General features: G+C 36.4%; 4 protein-coding genes, 1 non-coding gene and 1 pseudogene across 7 annotated transcripts; 3 read left to right on the top strand and 3 right to left on the bottom strand.

Moving 5' to 3' along the window:
- Positions 1–101: 101 nt before the first annotated feature.
- LOC140870955 (probable histone H2A variant 3) lies at positions 102–1,967 on the top strand. The gene is made up of 2 exons (XM_073273380.1): positions 102–311; positions 1,416–1,967. The coding sequence occupies exons 1-2, from the start codon at positions 201–203 to the stop codon at positions 1,710–1,712; spliced, it is 408 nt and encodes a 135-aa protein (XP_073129481.1). The 5' UTR covers positions 102–200; the 3' UTR covers positions 1,713–1,967.
- Positions 1,968–2,100: 133 nt separating this feature from the next.
- Positions 2,101–4,454, bottom strand: LOC140870953 (3-ketoacyl-CoA synthase 11-like). 3 transcript variants are annotated; one of them, XM_073273376.1, is made up of 3 exons: positions 4,314–4,454; positions 4,079–4,135; positions 2,101–3,853 (listed from the first exon to the last, which is right to left on the bottom strand). In XM_073273376.1, exon 3 carries the CDS (start codon positions 3,826–3,828, stop codon positions 2,284–2,286), a length of 1,545 nt encoding a protein of 514 aa, XP_073129477.1. In that variant the 5' UTR covers positions 3,829–3,853; positions 4,079–4,135; positions 4,314–4,454; the 3' UTR covers positions 2,101–2,283. The 3 variants fall into 3 exon arrangements, with proteins under 3 accessions (XP_073129477.1, XP_073129479.1, XP_073129478.1); XM_073273378.1 differs by lacking the exon at positions 4,314–4,454 and having other exon boundaries at positions 2,101–3,393; positions 4,079–4,295; XM_073273377.1 differs by lacking the exon at positions 4,314–4,454 and having other exon boundaries at positions 4,079–4,203.
- A 1,133-nt stretch (positions 4,455–5,587) lies between these two features.
- On the bottom strand, positions 5,588–9,077 carry LOC140870954 (uncharacterized). Its single transcript, XM_073273379.1, has 4 exons — positions 8,937–9,077; positions 8,656–8,849; positions 6,995–7,117; positions 5,588–6,219 (listed from the first exon to the last, which is right to left on the bottom strand). Exons 2-4 carry the CDS (start codon positions 8,810–8,812, stop codon positions 6,002–6,004), a joined length of 498 nt encoding a protein of 165 aa, XP_073129480.1. The 5' UTR covers positions 8,813–8,849; positions 8,937–9,077; the 3' UTR covers positions 5,588–6,001.
- Positions 9,078–10,554: 1,477 nt separating this feature from the next.
- On the top strand, positions 10,555–12,629 carry LOC140870945 (uncharacterized; annotated as a pseudogene).
- A 70-nt stretch (positions 12,630–12,699) lies between these two features.
- Positions 12,700–15,126, top strand: LOC140870946 (uncharacterized). Its single transcript, XM_073273366.1, has 5 exons — positions 12,700–12,865; positions 13,043–13,326; positions 13,774–14,078; positions 14,182–14,392; positions 14,464–15,126. The coding sequence occupies exons 2-5, from the start codon at positions 13,081–13,083 to the stop codon at positions 14,962–14,964; spliced, it is 1,263 nt and encodes a 420-aa protein (XP_073129467.1). The 5' UTR covers positions 12,700–12,865; positions 13,043–13,080; the 3' UTR covers positions 14,965–15,126.
- A 124-nt stretch (positions 15,127–15,250) lies between these two features.
- TRNAG-UCC (transfer RNA glycine (anticodon UCC)) lies at positions 15,251–15,322 on the bottom strand. The gene has a single exon. It is a non-coding gene; the product is annotated as a tRNA-Gly (tRNA).
- Between the last annotated feature and the right edge of the window lie 1,239 nt (positions 15,323–16,561).

Genomic DNA, 16,561 nt, shown 5'->3' with positions numbered 1-16,561 from the left:
TAAGTTAGTTGCATGGCCCATATCATAAGCCCGTGTATGTTACTTGTTATTTTATATGTATGGACACGGTCCCTACAATATCCAAAATCCCGATTCGTAGACCGAGAAAGAGAGCTCTTCTCTTCTTCCCCGTCTTCGTCTTCTCCTTCTCTGAAATTCAATTTTCTTTGTTAAATCTTGAAATTTTGTGGATCTGAAGGATGTCTGGGAAAGGGGCAAAGGGTCTGTTGACGGGGAAAACCCCAGCGTCAAAGGACAAAGACAAGGACAAAAAGAAGCCCATCTCTCGCTCCTCTCGCGCTGGACTTCAGGTTCTATTCTGCTCTCTTTTTTTTTTGCCCCCTTATCCCGCGCGCTATGTTTTTGCTTAATTCGGTGGTATTTTCTGTTTTTCTGTTCGTTTTCTTGGTGGTTTATGCATTTTTGGGCTTAAGAGGTTCGTTTTGTTTTTACATCTGCTCTCTGTAATTTCCTTCTCATTGAGTTTTTGGTGTGATTTTCTGTAATTATGTTGTGTTCTTGTTGACCTTTTAGTTGGAAATAGTAGTTTTATTTCCCTTTTTTAAAAAAAAAATTTACTCTGGTATATTCTTGAATGGAGTAATTTAACAGCAATCGTTGTTTGTACGCGCAGTTGGGGTTGAAGAAAAACTGTGAACTAGCACACACTAAAAACTTAGAAAATAGTTATTGCCTTTAAGTTATAGTTAGTAAAGGTGTAAGATGAATGTGCCTAAACTCACGGCTCTCGGCAAGGTGAAACTTTTACCCCGAGAGATATGCCCAAGGCTTATTGGTGGTGTGCCTTGACGCCTCTAAGATGCTTACATTAAAGGAGTGGGTGCGTTATAATCGTTTATATGTGTTTGTTATATTTAAAATAATATGTTGTTTATTATTGTTCAATGATTTGTAAATTATTTATTATATTCCACATGATATAGTTTTCTTTCCCGGAGCAGAAACTGAAAGAGAAAAGACCGAGTACGCCTGAAAGGAATTCGTGAACAACAGATAAGAGATATACCCTAGATACCATTTGAACTAGAGCTCTACAATTGAGTTACCCGAGAGTGATTTCAATAAATTTTAAAGTGTATGCTGTCTAAAGGTTTCATATGTAGTCTAGAATTTCTGTAAACAAGACCAAAAACCAAAAAAGTTTACAACTGTCTACTGCTGATCGTACTGGGGTATACTTTTGTCACAATAAATAAGTAAGATATAGACTGCCAATGATTTATTTTCATTTGAATGAGAAAGAACCATGTTTCATTTACCAGTGTAGTGACAGGATGCTTAAGTTTTACCGGCTTCCAGTAATTGTCATTGATAAGGGAATTTTTTTTAAAGAATCTTTTGCTTGCTTTGCAATGGGAACTTAGTTGGTATCACTTAATTTTACATTCCTGTAGTTCCCCGTCGGCCGCATTCATCGTCTCCTGAAGGAGAGAGCTACAGCTCATGGACGAGTAGGTGCCACAGCTGCTGTCTATTCTGCGGCAATTTTAGAGTACCTAACTGCGGAAGTGTTAGAGTTGGCTGGTAATGCTAGCAAGGATCTAAAGGTGAAGCGTATCACACCTCGTCATTTGCAGCTAGCAATACGTGGAGATGAGGAACTCGATACTCTTATTAAAGGAACTATAGCTGGTGGTGGTGTGATACCACATATCCACAAGTCACTCATCAACAAGTCTGCCAAGGAATAGAATTCAATATTCTTGCATAAACAGAATTAACAATAGCAGCTGCAATTCAAGATTTGAGCTTACGTCTTCGACTTATTCATATGGTAGTTTAATCTCGTATTTTATGAAGTCGCAGTTTTTAGGCTTATGTTTCTTTATCAAGTTTAGAACTTTAGGATAACATACTGGTGGGTAACGTTTGTTTCCTGTAATGCGTGATTTTGGTGAAATTACATAAATAATCAATTTCATGTATAATATTGCTTTGTATTTTGTTGCTTTTGGTTTGTCGGTGCTTATTTTCGTTTGGCTTCTTCATCAAATCGAACCCCTCACAATCAGAATAAAATTCCCGGTGGGACGTGGGGTCCCCAGAAATAACGCCAACAATTTAGAAAACTAACTTAAAGAGATAAATTCATCTACATACTACAATTAGATTCGCCATGATTTCCTGGCAACTACAAAGATAAGTTCTTCATTCAACTTAACATAAGCAGCCTCACAATCCGCTAGCAGCCTGGATCAGATGGATCAGAAATGGATAGAAAACGAACATAAACTCCGACCAGATGACAAAGAGCTTATTACATCACACAGCTGAAACCTTGGGAACCTCGACTGGAAATTCATGAATTTCATTGATCCATGGATTCTTCTCCTTTGCTGGATGTATTGTTTTTAGAGCCTTCCACACAACACTATTACATTTGAAGCCAGAACCAAAGGCTATCTGCCAGGTCCTGTCGCCTCTCTTGATCCTTCCTTTAGCCTCTGCATATGCCAATTCATACCACAGAGAACTACTTGAGGTGTTACCAAACCGATACAGAGTCATCCTCGAAGGCTCCATATGCCAATCAGACAGCTGAAGATTCTTCTCCATTTCATCAAGAACTGCCCTTCCACCGGCATGGATGCAGAAATGTTCGAAAGCCAGTTTGAAATCCGGTATATATGGCTTCAGTTTCATCTTCAACACCTTTTTCCCTACCAAAGTTGCAAAGAAAAGCAACTGTTCGGACATGGGGAGCACCAGAGGACCCAAAGTTGTTATGTTCGTCTTTAAGGCATCACCGGCCACTGCCATCAGGTCTTTTGACAGTGCAACTCCGATTTTCCCATTGGGATCCTCCATCTGTGTTACACAGGAAAAACACTTGTCGTCAGAGCCTTTGTGGGTTCTAACTGTATGGACTAATCGATACTTGGATTTCCAGCGGTCAGATCTTCTATTCGACAGCAAAACCGCCGCACCTCCCATACGAAATAAGCAGTTTGAAACGAGCATGGATCTCTCGTTCCCAAAATACCAATTCAGGGTAATATTCTCCATGCTGATTACTAGAGCATACGTATTGGGATGCGCCTGTAAAAGATCTTTAGCAAGATCGATAGAGATCAAACCCGCACTACACCCCATTCCACCAAGATTGTAGCTTATTATATTTCCTCTGAGCTTGTAATGGTTAACAATCATAGCGGATAAAGAAGGCGTGGGGTTAAAAAGACTGCAGTTTACTATCAAAATTCCAATGTCCTTCGGCTTGAGAGACGTCTTAGCAAGAAGCTCATCTATAGCACCAAACATCACGGTTTCAGCTTCTTTCCTTGCTTCAGCTATACATGGATTTGGTGGCACCCGTAGCACAGCCTCAGGCAGATAAGTAGACTCACCAAGTCCTGATCTTTCCAGTATTTTCTGTTGAAACTCAAGATTCAAATCAGTAAACGAACCGGTCAACCTGGATCTCTCCATGAAAATCTTCCTCGAGCATTTCCTATCCTCGTCCGGTTTATAACATGAGAAGTTCACGAGATACACAGGACGGGGACGTGTGAGGAAATACAAGGTCGACAGAAAAACTAATAAAGTTGAGCAGATTATCACGGAAATGAGATTGAATCTGAGATGGTCCCAAAGAAGATACATGTCTAGGAGAGAAAAAGTGGAGAGTTGAGCAGCAATAAGCACCACCAGAGGGGACAAAAATATGAACATCCCATGGGTTATGAGGTAGTGGTAACCAAGCTTTACATATTTCAGTTTTACAGATTGTTTAAAATCAGGGAGCTTCCTTGAAGAAGAAGAGGGTGGAGTCAAGGGTGTGCTTGTGCTTGTTTTCAATTCACTCATGTTTCATAACCTCTCTTCAACCAGACTGGAATAACAGAATGTGTTAGGTCCCAGAAACATGATATCATATATGAGCACTAGGAACAAATCAAGCTTAAATTCAATCCACATGCATCATCTTTTTCTTTAAAATGTGAAATTACAGCAATTTATACCACCTAATATTGGAACTTTTCCTGGATCTAAAAGAGTTTAACAAGTCTAAAAATGTCAGATTTATCGGGTTAGGCTAATAATCCCAAGAATATACCTTGCAACAACTCCTTACACAGGACCTTGTAATGCAGCTCACAGATACAGAAAATCCCTGCAAAATCAAGGACCCTTTTGTCACAGATGAACAAACACAAAATCTGGCCAAAGATTCCATTTTTATCTTCAGCTTTTGAACTCAACATCAACATTCTTATTTCTTGTTGAAAGTAATATGAGAAAGAGAAAAAAATGAAGAAAGACAAAAGATATCTGATTACTTCGAGACATACCCAAAAGTAGTTGTTTTTTTTTTTTTTTCTCTTTTTTTCTTTTTTGGTTCAAAATGAAGAATGTCCAGACTAAACTCTTTATGAGTTGAGAGAGAGAATGAGAGAGGAGAAGAGGGAGAGTTTCTTTTGAAATTATATATAAATTTGGGGAATTTATGGTCAAAGCTATTCAAGAAATGTTGAATGTATATATATATATTTGCGGATTTGGACAACACAGCGTGTCATAAAATCATATTTGCCTGTTCCTTTCGGTACTAGAACGTGATGAATGGCATTTAGTGATTGATTGAATAAAAATTAAAGAAATTGAATTGACATTAATAGTACTGTACATTTGGGTTGAACAAACAAAAAAAAACTCAATTTATTCCAAACAACGCGTTTCAAACCAAATATATATATATGCATATTGAGATTTAATGTGATGCAATTAATGTTGGAATTATAAAATTGTATTAGAATACTGGTGTAAATAAATAAATAAATAAATAAATAAAAGGAGTTAACGTGCATTTTAGTCCCTGTTGTTAAAGGTGTTTCTCGGTTCAATCTCTATAATTTTTTTATGACCAAACAGTGTCTAATGTTTACGGAACTCATCAGTTAGATAACTTAGATTGCTTGTAATAAACAAACAAAAAATAATATGTTTATTATTTAACTCTGCGAATTAATCCGTAGTTGGTATTTGAATGGGTCCATCCTCATCTTTATTCTATAATAATTGTGGAGGTACTGGTAATGGACAAACAGTGAGGTTGCGTTGTTGTCACATGGACACTTCTTTTATTTTTACCTTATTTTTGGATGGCTACACGTGAAATGCTTCGTCAATTCTTGATTGATGTTTCATCCAGAAAATAAAAGAAAAGAAAATTGATGTCACGAGGTTATCTGTAAATGTTATGAAATAATTTCTATAGAATCTTCCAGATTCCTATTTTGCATGTGGAATTACGTAGCCATTTCGTAATGCACTAAAAAAAAATAACGATCTGAGTACAATTAATTTGGAGAAGTCAACTGTAAACACACACGCAGAAGTTTTTAGAGGCATATAAATTACGATGTAATATCCTGTGAAACGGTGATGCGTTTATAATCTATTATCGGTTTAGGATTCCATCTCTCTTGTTTTATTGTTGTTTTTTCCTCTATACATATTTATTTAATTGTGCTGTTCGAATTTCGAAACGAGTTTTTTGATACTTTAAATGAAGCAAGCAGGCAGCAGAAATAATAGGTAGCTAAGCTCAAAATAATAATTATTTTATCAAATCAACCCGAATGATGCTCAAAGACATTGGTTGAAAAGGGGATGGGTATGCATGTTGGCACCTCAACACATAGCTTGGTGAAAAGATGTACAGAGAATCATAAATAAAAACACTTCAAAATGTAATTAAAAGGGCACTCAATAGTACAAGTATAAATGTTCTATTTCTCAACTGCAACTGCTGTCTTCTACAATGAGAACCCCCCTCTTGGAAAACTGAAGCAAGTTTAATTGGACTTGCACACTCTGCCAACAGCAGCCATTTCAATTGTTTCGGACTCATTTCTACCATAACCAAATGGGTAATGATGAAAGTGTCAAAACAATTTTCAGCATCCAAAATTGAATAAAGTTTCAATTGTCCATCAATGTAGCATGATATAATCATCAAGAGACTGGATCCAAGTAATCAGTTCTTTGTTTCAGATTCGCTAATGAACTTGGAGACCACATAGCAGTCTGGTGGAGTAATGTTTGTATAATAGTTGTGGATTGTTTCCGTGATTTCAAAACCAAATTTCTTGTAGAACTTGATCGCATCCTCGTTATTTGTTTGCACGTGCAAATAAACCTCACCAATGTTCTGCTTCACACAAAGATCAAGCACATGATTCAACAACTTCGAACCTATGCCACATCAATGAATGAAGTCAGGACATAAAAAGGTTTTTTCCCCAGAAAAATGATACTGCAGATGCTACAAAAGAAGTGGGCACCGTAAAGGAATTAGATGACAAATATTTAAATTACAAATCGTGGAAATAGAAGAGAGAACAACATAACTGAACAAAAGCTACTTTATTTGACCTGAACACCCACATCCATTCTACACAAAATAGGGGCTAAAACTTTTATTAATCTTTACTTGATTTAGAATCAGGTGTAAAAGTTATTGAGTTTCTGGTATATCTTTGATATAATATCACCTGTTTGTTTATACAGGTGAAGATATTATATTAATATAAATTTGACAAAATCTCTCCTAATATTAAATCACAATGAAATTATATCAAAGATACCAGAAACTCAATAACTTCACACCTGATTCCAAAATAACATTATCATATATTAGGAGAAAGGAATTTACTTGATACCACTAAAAAGATATAGCTTCGTCTTATGATTTAAGATATCCTAAAATCATGCCACTTCTACAGATTTTGTAGTAACAACTGATTATACCATGTGATGAAGCCAAATCATGAAATGTAGTGATCAGGGTTAACATCAAATTCCCAGCGCTCCACTTTTGCGCCCATGTGTTACAACAAATTGTACACAAATCCATTTTGACTATACAACATCACCACTCTCTCTATGCTTCTTTTCACCAGTTCAGTCCAGATGAGGCATTAATAAAAAATTTAGAAGTAAAAAAATGGAAGCAGATCAGAATACTCACCAACACCCAATCCTCGGTACGGAGCCAATACACCCAATGTCATTATGTATACACGAATAGCACCAGTGTCTTTCTTCTCAAGACGACATGCAATGGATCCCACACATATGTCACTGTAATAGGCTGGAAAAAAGAGACCTCAACAGTCAGAAACACAAGTAAAATCTCTCACAGACTGATTATCACGCCTGTTCAAGTATCACTTCAATTTTTAAGCAACACGTTTGCTAATACTTTTCCAGTCTAATCATTAATAATTTTGTTGAATTATCACAAAATATGCATTTCCAACAACTAAATCTTCCAATTATCCTTTTATCAGATACCTTACAGGGACAAAGTTGTAGTACTACTAATCAATTGTTCTATTTGCTCAGGTAACTTTAACCTTGCACCCTGAGTTTCCTCTGCACATTCATTTCTACCTCTACAATGACCACTTTGGCACAAAATAGCATTTCTTTTAATCACATAACAGCAAATTGCAGTCTGGTATGCTTGATAGGTTCCTAGTTACCAATTAACAATCTAAGTAAAGGTGGAATGGAAAGAAGAAATTTCTCCTCCATGAATCCATACACCAAGCGTCTCCTCCACTGTGCCAAATGTCATTATTTTTTTAAACAAATGGCCAAGTTTTATAAAATATTTCCTATCTTCTTGCCACAAAACATTTCATAATGCATAAACTTGAAGACGAACTGCTCCTACACTAGTCCAGATTCTACAAGTGATGAAAAGCAATCAACTAAAAAGTTCACAGCTGCATGGAGTTGCACTAGATGGATCATGACTCACATAATTGAGAAGATTAGGAAACCCTGGTTGTTATGCTAATGGAGGATCTCCTTTCTGTGGGTCTTCGGGGGTATGGAATCAATGGAATGCAAGAGCTATGCGATGAAAAGAAAAATACATTCCATATATATCGTTGAAGGCTAGAAGCATATACGTGAACGGTTTGGAAATAGCAGAAAAGCAAAAAAACGAAATTATAAGCACATGTAATCATATTTTGTCACAATCATATACAAAAATTCTGTTATCCTTTTTTCTGATGAGGAAGGATAGATATACATTAATGATAGTAAAGACATATATAGATAGAATATAATGCATCGACTTCAAACAGTTGTAAATGTCTTACTATCACCATATGTTTTGTTTCGGACAAGAACATACAATGATACTACATTTTTTTTTATTTCACAGAATATGGGTCCCGTCCAAATCAACAATGCACCTCACCCCTATACAAAACACTTTCGACTTCAAAGTTCAAACATGAATGGAAAAAAACTAGATGCACACATTGATAGACATAATAATGATCACAAAAGAAATCCAATGTCAAAAGTTTGCCCGAAAACCAACCAAAACAGTGAATATTAACAAGTGTCCCCGGCTTGTCACATAAATCATGGCGAGTCAAGGAACAACAGCAAAAACTGTCTTTGTCGTCGTTTCAAGGCAGAATAGAGAACCGTAAGTTAAATTAACTTGAACCGATAAAACATACTTTTCCTAATTATAGCGACACAGAAACACGATTTTCCACTGCTTACTCAAGACATGGCACAGCAATTAAAAACCCAGTTAGCTCAATTGGAAATTAAACTAATCAAATCACAAAAAAAGAAACCCATAAGGCGAACACAAACCTAATTTGGTAAATTCACCGGAGGTGAGGGCATCGGCATAGTACTTATCGTTGTATCGAACGGGGAAAAGAGCAGTGTTGAGCTTCTTCAATTGCATCAAATTCTTGTCCCTGACACCGTCCAATGAAATCGAAACTTCTCGCCCTCCTACTCCCATTATCACTGGGCAATCTCCCACGCCTCAGATAATATATCTGCATCATAAGGAAGTGAAAACAAGAGAGGTTAATCTGCAGAGCGTATGTAGTAAAATATACGTAGAGATTAGAGAGAAAAAGTACATTGCAGGGAAATAAGGAGCTGAGGAGGTTTCAGAAATGGAGCAGAGCCAGAGGGTGGCCGAAGACGATGAAAACTGAGGCTGCGGCGGCTGAAGGCAAAAACGGCGACGTTGTTATTATTCCATATGCTCGTGTGAAATGACTGTTTAACCCTTTGAGGGGTTTTTTTTTTTTTTTTTTTTTTTGGTTGTGGCCTTGTGGGATCAGCTTCATAGTTTACTTTAGATGGGAAAAGTACCTTTATTTTATTTATTTTTTTAGAAAAAATATGTTATGATCGGGTGTATAGCAGGGATACAAATGAATCCAATTCACTCAAATATTAGCAAATAGTTACAAATGAATCCAATTCACTCAAATATTAGCAAAGAGTTAGGTAGCGCTTGGATTGAATTATTTGAAATCCATACATTTCAATTATAATTTTAGTGTTAACAATGAAATATAGAGAAATCTCAAATTTATAATTTAATTATTTACCCATTACTTATATGGATTATAAAGGATTTTAAATCACCAATTTATTGGATGAACTTAAAATCCATCCTAACTATCGTGAATTATCATATAAACATAAAATACGTGAATTTGATGTTTGTGGTGCTACTTCTCTAAACAACAAAAATGCATTTGAAATCCATGGATTTGAAATACTTCTATCCAAGCGAAGAAGGTTTTGATGCGGCTTTAATTACGTATGCTCAAGTTCGAGTTGCAATTTGATTCGAAACTCGAAAATTTTAGACTTTTTTTCTCGAGTTTGATTCAAAATGTTTAAACTTATTCATGAATTATTTGAACTATTGTTTAACCATTAAGTTCGATAACGAAAGTTCAACCGCTCGAAATGTTTGAAAAAATTGAAATACATATATATTATATATATATATATATATAATATGTATAATTATATTATATTAATAAAATAATAAAGCTCGAGAGCGGCTCGTAAACTATCGTACAAAATAATTTTGGCTCGAGTTTGACTCAAAAAAAATTCGAACATATTCGAGTTTGATAACTTCGAATACGAATAAAAAATATCTATCAAACTAACTCGAAAAACTCGTGAAATATTTATAAAATCAGCTGAAAAAACTCGTGAACTACATCGATTTGTTTATAACTTACTATGCATGTATCAAATTCAAGACCTTTGAGTAAAATAATAAATAGTTAAGCATTCGACTAGACTTGACACGATTTAATTTTGTTGATTCTTACAAAACCCCTTCCGAACCCTTGATTTTCGGAATTTATAAGATCATATAGGTCCCGTTAAGTTTTAGAAGCTAGACTAGGAAAAAAAACAATTTAAGAAAAAAAAGTGTTTTTTTAGTTAATAAGTTGCGTGGATGCAAAATAATTGCTTAAAAAGTACTTTTTAAGTAAAAATTAGAGTTTTTTCAAAAGTCAAAAATTATAGCTTAAATAAATATTTTTTTTTAAAAAAAATCAACCAAATACAAACGGGCCATAATTTGTCAAAATTTATTAGTTTGTATCCAACAATTTAGATTATTTTTTTATTATTTATTCATCCTTTCTTATTTCACATTAGATAAGTGCAAGTTTGATTTATAGTTCACTACTCCAGTAGCTCCAAATGTTATGTGCACGGCAGCAAATCCAAATTCCTCTTCAGAGTATTCTCCTTCATACAAATCAAAATCATGGTTCCACTTCCAACAAATTCAAGTTCAGAGATGAAAGAATCCAACAGGAAGGCCAAGGCGGTGGTGGTGGGCGGCAGTATAGCTTGAATTTCCTGCGATCACGCACTGATCGCCGCCGGTTGGGATGTGGTGGTGCTGGAGAAAACACGCTCTCCTCCGACGAGTTCCGCCGGCGGTGCTGGATTAGGACTTGACCCTTTGTCCCAAAAACTCATCGACTCGTGGATCAAACAACCGCACCTGCTCCAGCTCAACACCTTACCCCTCACCATTGATCAAGTAAGCGAGCAGTAATTTCAAGAGTTTGCTTAAAGCATTGACTGGGAAATTATTGTGATGCTTTTATAGCAAGAATTCGCTTAAAAATGAAAAGCAATCTGATTGAAATGTGTTTTCTTGGCGTTCTTGTAAAATTGTTCTCAGGTTGATCGATTGATTTGTGTCATCTTGATTTGTACCCGTATTATTGCAAGGCTCTTTGATATCTCGTTTGTCCTGATAATCGTCGCTTGTTCTTGTTTCTTATAAAGACAAATCCTTTTTTCTGAAAATATACGAGGGAGGTTACATAGGATTGCCAATGGCTATAATATCAGTGATCATGCTTATTCCAGAGTGAGGGCCATTATATCTGATGTAATTTAATTGCGTACTCGTACTGTATCCGATATTAATACGGCTGGCATAATGTTTTGGATTAACCAGCATGACCGGCTTTTGGCTTTGTTGTTCAAATTTTCTATTTTAATAGCGTAATTTTATTTTATTTTTTTGCGGAATTATAGAACCAAGCAACAGAGGGCGGCAAGAAAATGAGCCGGGTGCTGACCAGAGATGAGAACTTCAATTATAGAGCAGCATACTGGGCTGACCTCCATAGCCTTTTGTACAAGGCGTTGCCATTGGATGTTGTTTGGTGGGGGCATACGTTCCTCTCTTTTAGTGTTTCTGATGACAAGACTTGTGTGAAAGTTAAGAGTGAAGTTCTCCAAAGGGGTGAGATAATCGACATTGTTGCTGATTTACTTATTGCAGCAGATGGGTGTCTCTCTTCTATACGTCAGACCTTCTGTCCTGACCATAAATTGAGGTTTGTGGGTATGAATATCAGATGATATTCTCATGGTATCTTTCCCGTTGAGAACTGGCATTTAGCTTCATGGATTGATCTATTTAGTTTACTAGATATTCAGGTTATTGTGCATGGAGAGGGGGTCCTTGATTTCTCGGATAACGAAAAATCAGAAACCATTTTGGGTTTGAAAAAGGCCTTTCCTGACCTTGGGAGATGTTTATATTTTGACATTGGATCAGAAACGCACTTTGTGTTATATGATCTGTTGAACAAAAGGATCAATTGGATTTGGTATGTTAATCAACCAGAGCCGGAACTTAAGGTATAAGATACAACTAAAACGCTGTCGGTTTTTAATTATGGGCCTACTGCTCATCATTATCTCGAAAAATGTTACTAAAATTCAATGTTATATTTTTCAGGGAAACTCAGTTACCATGAAAGTTAGCAGCGAAATGATTGAACAGATGCATGAATCAGCAGAGAAGATTTGGCTACCGGAACTCGTGAAACTAATACGAGAAACAAAGCAGCCATTTATAAACTTCATATATGACAGCGAACCTCTAGAACAAATTGTCTGGGATAATGTGGTTTTGGTTGGAGATGCAGCTCACCCAACTACTCCTCATGGTCTGAGAAGTACAAACATGTCGATACTGGATGCTGCTGGCTTGGGCAAATGTCTCGAAAAACAAGGGGTTGAGAATACAAGCATAGCTCTTCAAGAATATCAGGCGACTCGTCTACCAGTCACCTCAAAACAGGTTCTATTTTCTCGAAGATTGGGACGTATCAAACAAGGTTTAGTCCTTCCTCGTCACCAGCCCTTTGATCTGATTACAGCTAGTGAAGAAGATTGCGAGGAGTTGCAGCAAAGGACCATGCCTTTTTTTTCTTACATCCCTTCTGTATTGATGTAAATTTTAATCTGTTCGATTACCAGATTAGGCTCGCTCTGGTCATTTGAAATGTATAACGATTGGGGATGATGGAATTCAAAGCAAAATCTCTATGTTGAAAGATATAGTTTATAAACTGAAGTTGCATCTGTATGGAATGGCAAATTATTGGTTGTATTCCACTTTTATACGTATTGAGCTACAAGAATCTGAATGTCACTCTCACTGCACAAGAAGACAGGAAAAATCGTCCATATCTCTACAACCAAACAACAGGTAAAACAGATTTACAAAATGAATAAAATATTATTGGTACACCATTTAGAGTTTAGAGTTATAACCATAGTATTACGCCAAACTAATCAGATTGACCATTCGTTTAATTTTTAAGATTTGCAGCATTATTTGGATAGATGATTCCCATAATTAATTCTTCATTTTATTGTCCTATAGACTTTTCGAGATTACCTTGAGTTCTCAACCAAGTGGAGATGGAAGCAAGAAGTAAGGCCAAGGCAGTGGTGGTAGGCGGCAGCATAGCCGGGCTTTCATGCGCTCACGCTCTGATTGCAGCTGGTTGGGACGTGGTGGTGCTGGAGAAAACAAGCTCACCTCGAACTGGCTGTGCGACCGGTGCAGGACTTGGACTCGATCAGTTGTCTCAGAAACTTCTCGAGTCATGGATCAAACAACCCGAACTTGTTCAGCTATCGTCGTTGCCGCTCTCCATTGATCATGTAGGTGAAATTTCTGCAAGAATATAAAAAAGGTGCAATCGAGCCAAGTCAAGCTGAAAAGCACAACACCTACTCAAGCTCAACTTAGAAAAAAAATCAATCTTTATTCGAGATTGAAAGAGATTTTGGAATTAAAATAAAAATAATTACTCGAGCTAGAGATGATGCTGTATCATTACCATCGCATTTGCATGCTTTAGTGTGTGTTTAACTCTACATGTATTCATTAGCACTTGGTCGTCTTGGGATTATGAATTAGAATAGTTTAAACATCAGCTCTCTTTATTTTATGATAAATATTTTTTTAACTAATGAGTTCTTTTTATTGATTTGTGAAAAAAAGTTGACAAAAAATTGGAATCCCAAGTGAAAGATGTAATTAAACTTCTGTTGAACTTGAAATATCTGTACTATCTACTTTTTAACGCAAAAATTGTATGGCAACAGGAAAGAGCCATAGATGGGAACAAGAAATGTTCACGGACCTTGACAAGAGATGATGAGTTCAATTTCCGAGCATTCCACTGGGCTGATCTCCATAACCTTCTGTACAATTCGTTACCACCGGAGATTGTTCTCTGGGGACATTTGTTTCACTCCTTCTGCATTCCTGGTGACAAATCTTATGTAAAAGTTAAAGTAGACGTCCTTCAAACAGGTGAAACAGTTGAATTTGTTGGTGATTTACTTGTCGCTGCTGATGGTTGTCTGTCTTCAATAAGGAAAACTTTCATTCCCGACCTGGAACTGAGGTTTGTCCCAAAACAAAGAAAGATCTTAGTTTTATTCATGTTCTTCCTTCTCAAAGACAAATTTTGAAACTCTTATAAGGAACTAATAAGCTCTCAATGGCAGATATTCAGGTTACTGTGCGTGGAGAGGGGTTCTTGATTTTTCGGAGAACGAGGATTCAGAAACCATATTGGCACTCAAGAAGGCATACTCTGATCTTGGAAAATGCAATTACTTTGACATAGGATTGGAGGGTCATGCCATCCTTTATGAGTTGATCAACAAAAGGCTCAATTGGATTTGGTATCTTATCCAACCAGAACCAGATATTAAGGTACATTTGTTGTTTCTCTTAAAATGTACGCCTACATGCTTCATCTTAAACATTCTGGCGAACAAACTCAGGTAAACTCTGTTACCATGAAAGTAAGCCAAGAAATGATTGAGAATATGTACGAGGCCGCAGAAAACGTGTGGATTCCAGAACTGGTGAAAGTAATGAGAGAAACAAAGGAGCCTTTCTTGAATGCAATATATGACTGCGAACCCCTGGAACAATACTTCTGGGATAACGTGGTTTTGATAGGAGAGGCAGCACATCCGATAAGTCCCCATGGTGCAAGAAGCACCAACATGTCAATTCTCGATGCTGCCGTATTGGGCAAATGTCTCAAGAAATGGGGGCTGAAGGACTTGGATTCAGCTCTTGAAGAATACCAGTCTATTAGGATGCCAGTCAACAAAGAGCAAGTTCTGTTCTCGCGAAGAATGGGGCGAGTAAAGCAGCGGTTAGCACTGTCTGATCAAGATGCGTTTGATTTTATGACAGCAAGCCAAGAAGAATGCAGGGTGCTGCAGCTGAGGAACATACCTTACTTTGACCATATTCCATCCATATTGATGTAACAGTAGGTTGGCTCTTTCATGATTTCGAGTGTATGATCATTGAGGATTATGGAAGTGCTGCCATATCTTGATGGCTAAGAATTTTCAATTTTCACGAATTCGATTATAATTGTCGAAGAAAAGTGGATAAGTATGTGTGATGAGACATGATACTTCATAAAATCTGTCAATCTGGTGTTCTTGATCAAAGAAGTTACAGAATGAATTTGCAAGTAGGTTGATTCTAAATTATGTTAAGGTAATCCTTGAAAAAATTGTAGTCCCCCACACGAGAAGCAAAAACGAATGCGTTTGCCGGGAGTCGAACCCGGGTCTATTGCTTGGAAGGCAATTATCCTAACCGTTGGACTACAAACGCTTATTTGTTAGGTGGAATTATATGTTTATATATAATAACACATAAAAACTGTATGTCTGATTTAACACTAGAGCCCAATAATATCTATTTTCTTGAAGAAACTAGTTCATGTTGTGAAAAAGTAAAAATTTACGGTAAAAAGTAAATATTTCAAAACTCAAAATATATCAAACTCTACACTTTATAATATTTTTCTCTCAACTTCAATTGTATTTTTCATCACAAATGAAGACCTATTTATAGATCCACATTTGAGATTAGTCCAAAAATAAATACATCATCATCTACATCATCACACACTAATTTTCCATATTTTACAACTCAATATTCAACATTCAACATTCAATATTCAATATTCAACATAATATTAATAATAATAATATTTTTCAACACTCCCCCTTGTGATGATGATCGTGATATGATGACTGTCTTCATTACGTGTTTTATACTGCCTCGTTAAAAACCTTACTAGGAAAAACCCAGTGGGATAAAAACCATAGTAAGGGAAAAAGAGTGCAGCCACGTAAACTCCCCCTCATGTTAATATGAGTGATTCTTCACATATTCCGCAGATTGCGCATCCCAATGTTGTATATATGTTTTCTGAATATCGTCGTGGGAAGTGCCTTTGTGAAGAGATCTGATGAGTTCTCACTTGATTGAATATAACAGATATCAATATCTTTATTCTTCTCAAGCTCTTGAGTGTAGGCAAAGAACTTTGGGGGTATATGTTTTGTTCTGTCACTTTTGATGTATCATTCTTTCATTTGAGTAATACATGCAGCATTGTTTTCATACAACGTCACAGGCTTCTTGTCTACTGATAATCCACAAGAAGTTTGGATATGTTGTGTCATTGATTTTAGCCAAACACATTCACGGCTTGCTTCATGTAGCGCAATAATCTCAGCGTGATTTGATGAAGTTGTTACGAGTGTTTGTTTCTGTGAACGCCAAGAAATTGCGGTGCTTCCACGAGTAAATACATATCCGGTTTGAGAACGTGCCTTATGTGGATCAGATAAATATCCAGCATCAGCATAACCAATGATACTTTGATTGGTGTCTTTTGAGTACAAAAGTCCCAAATCTGTTGTTCTTCGTAGATAACGAAATATATGTTTAATTCCGTTCCAGTGCCTCTTTGTTGGATATGAACTGAATCTTGCCAATAAATTTACAGCAAAAGATATATCAGGTCTAGTGCAATTTGCAAGATACATAAGGGCACCAATG

The sequence above is a fragment of the Henckelia pumila genome, unplaced genomic scaffold, assembly GCF_033568475.1.
Source record: "Henckelia pumila isolate YLH828 unplaced genomic scaffold, ASM3356847v2 CTG_298:::fragment_3, whole genome shotgun sequence".
NCBI lineage: Eukaryota > Viridiplantae > Streptophyta > Magnoliopsida > Lamiales > Gesneriaceae > Henckelia > Henckelia pumila.
Note: the sequence above shows the minus strand (reverse complement) of the source record. Positions and strands in the feature narration are given on the sequence as shown.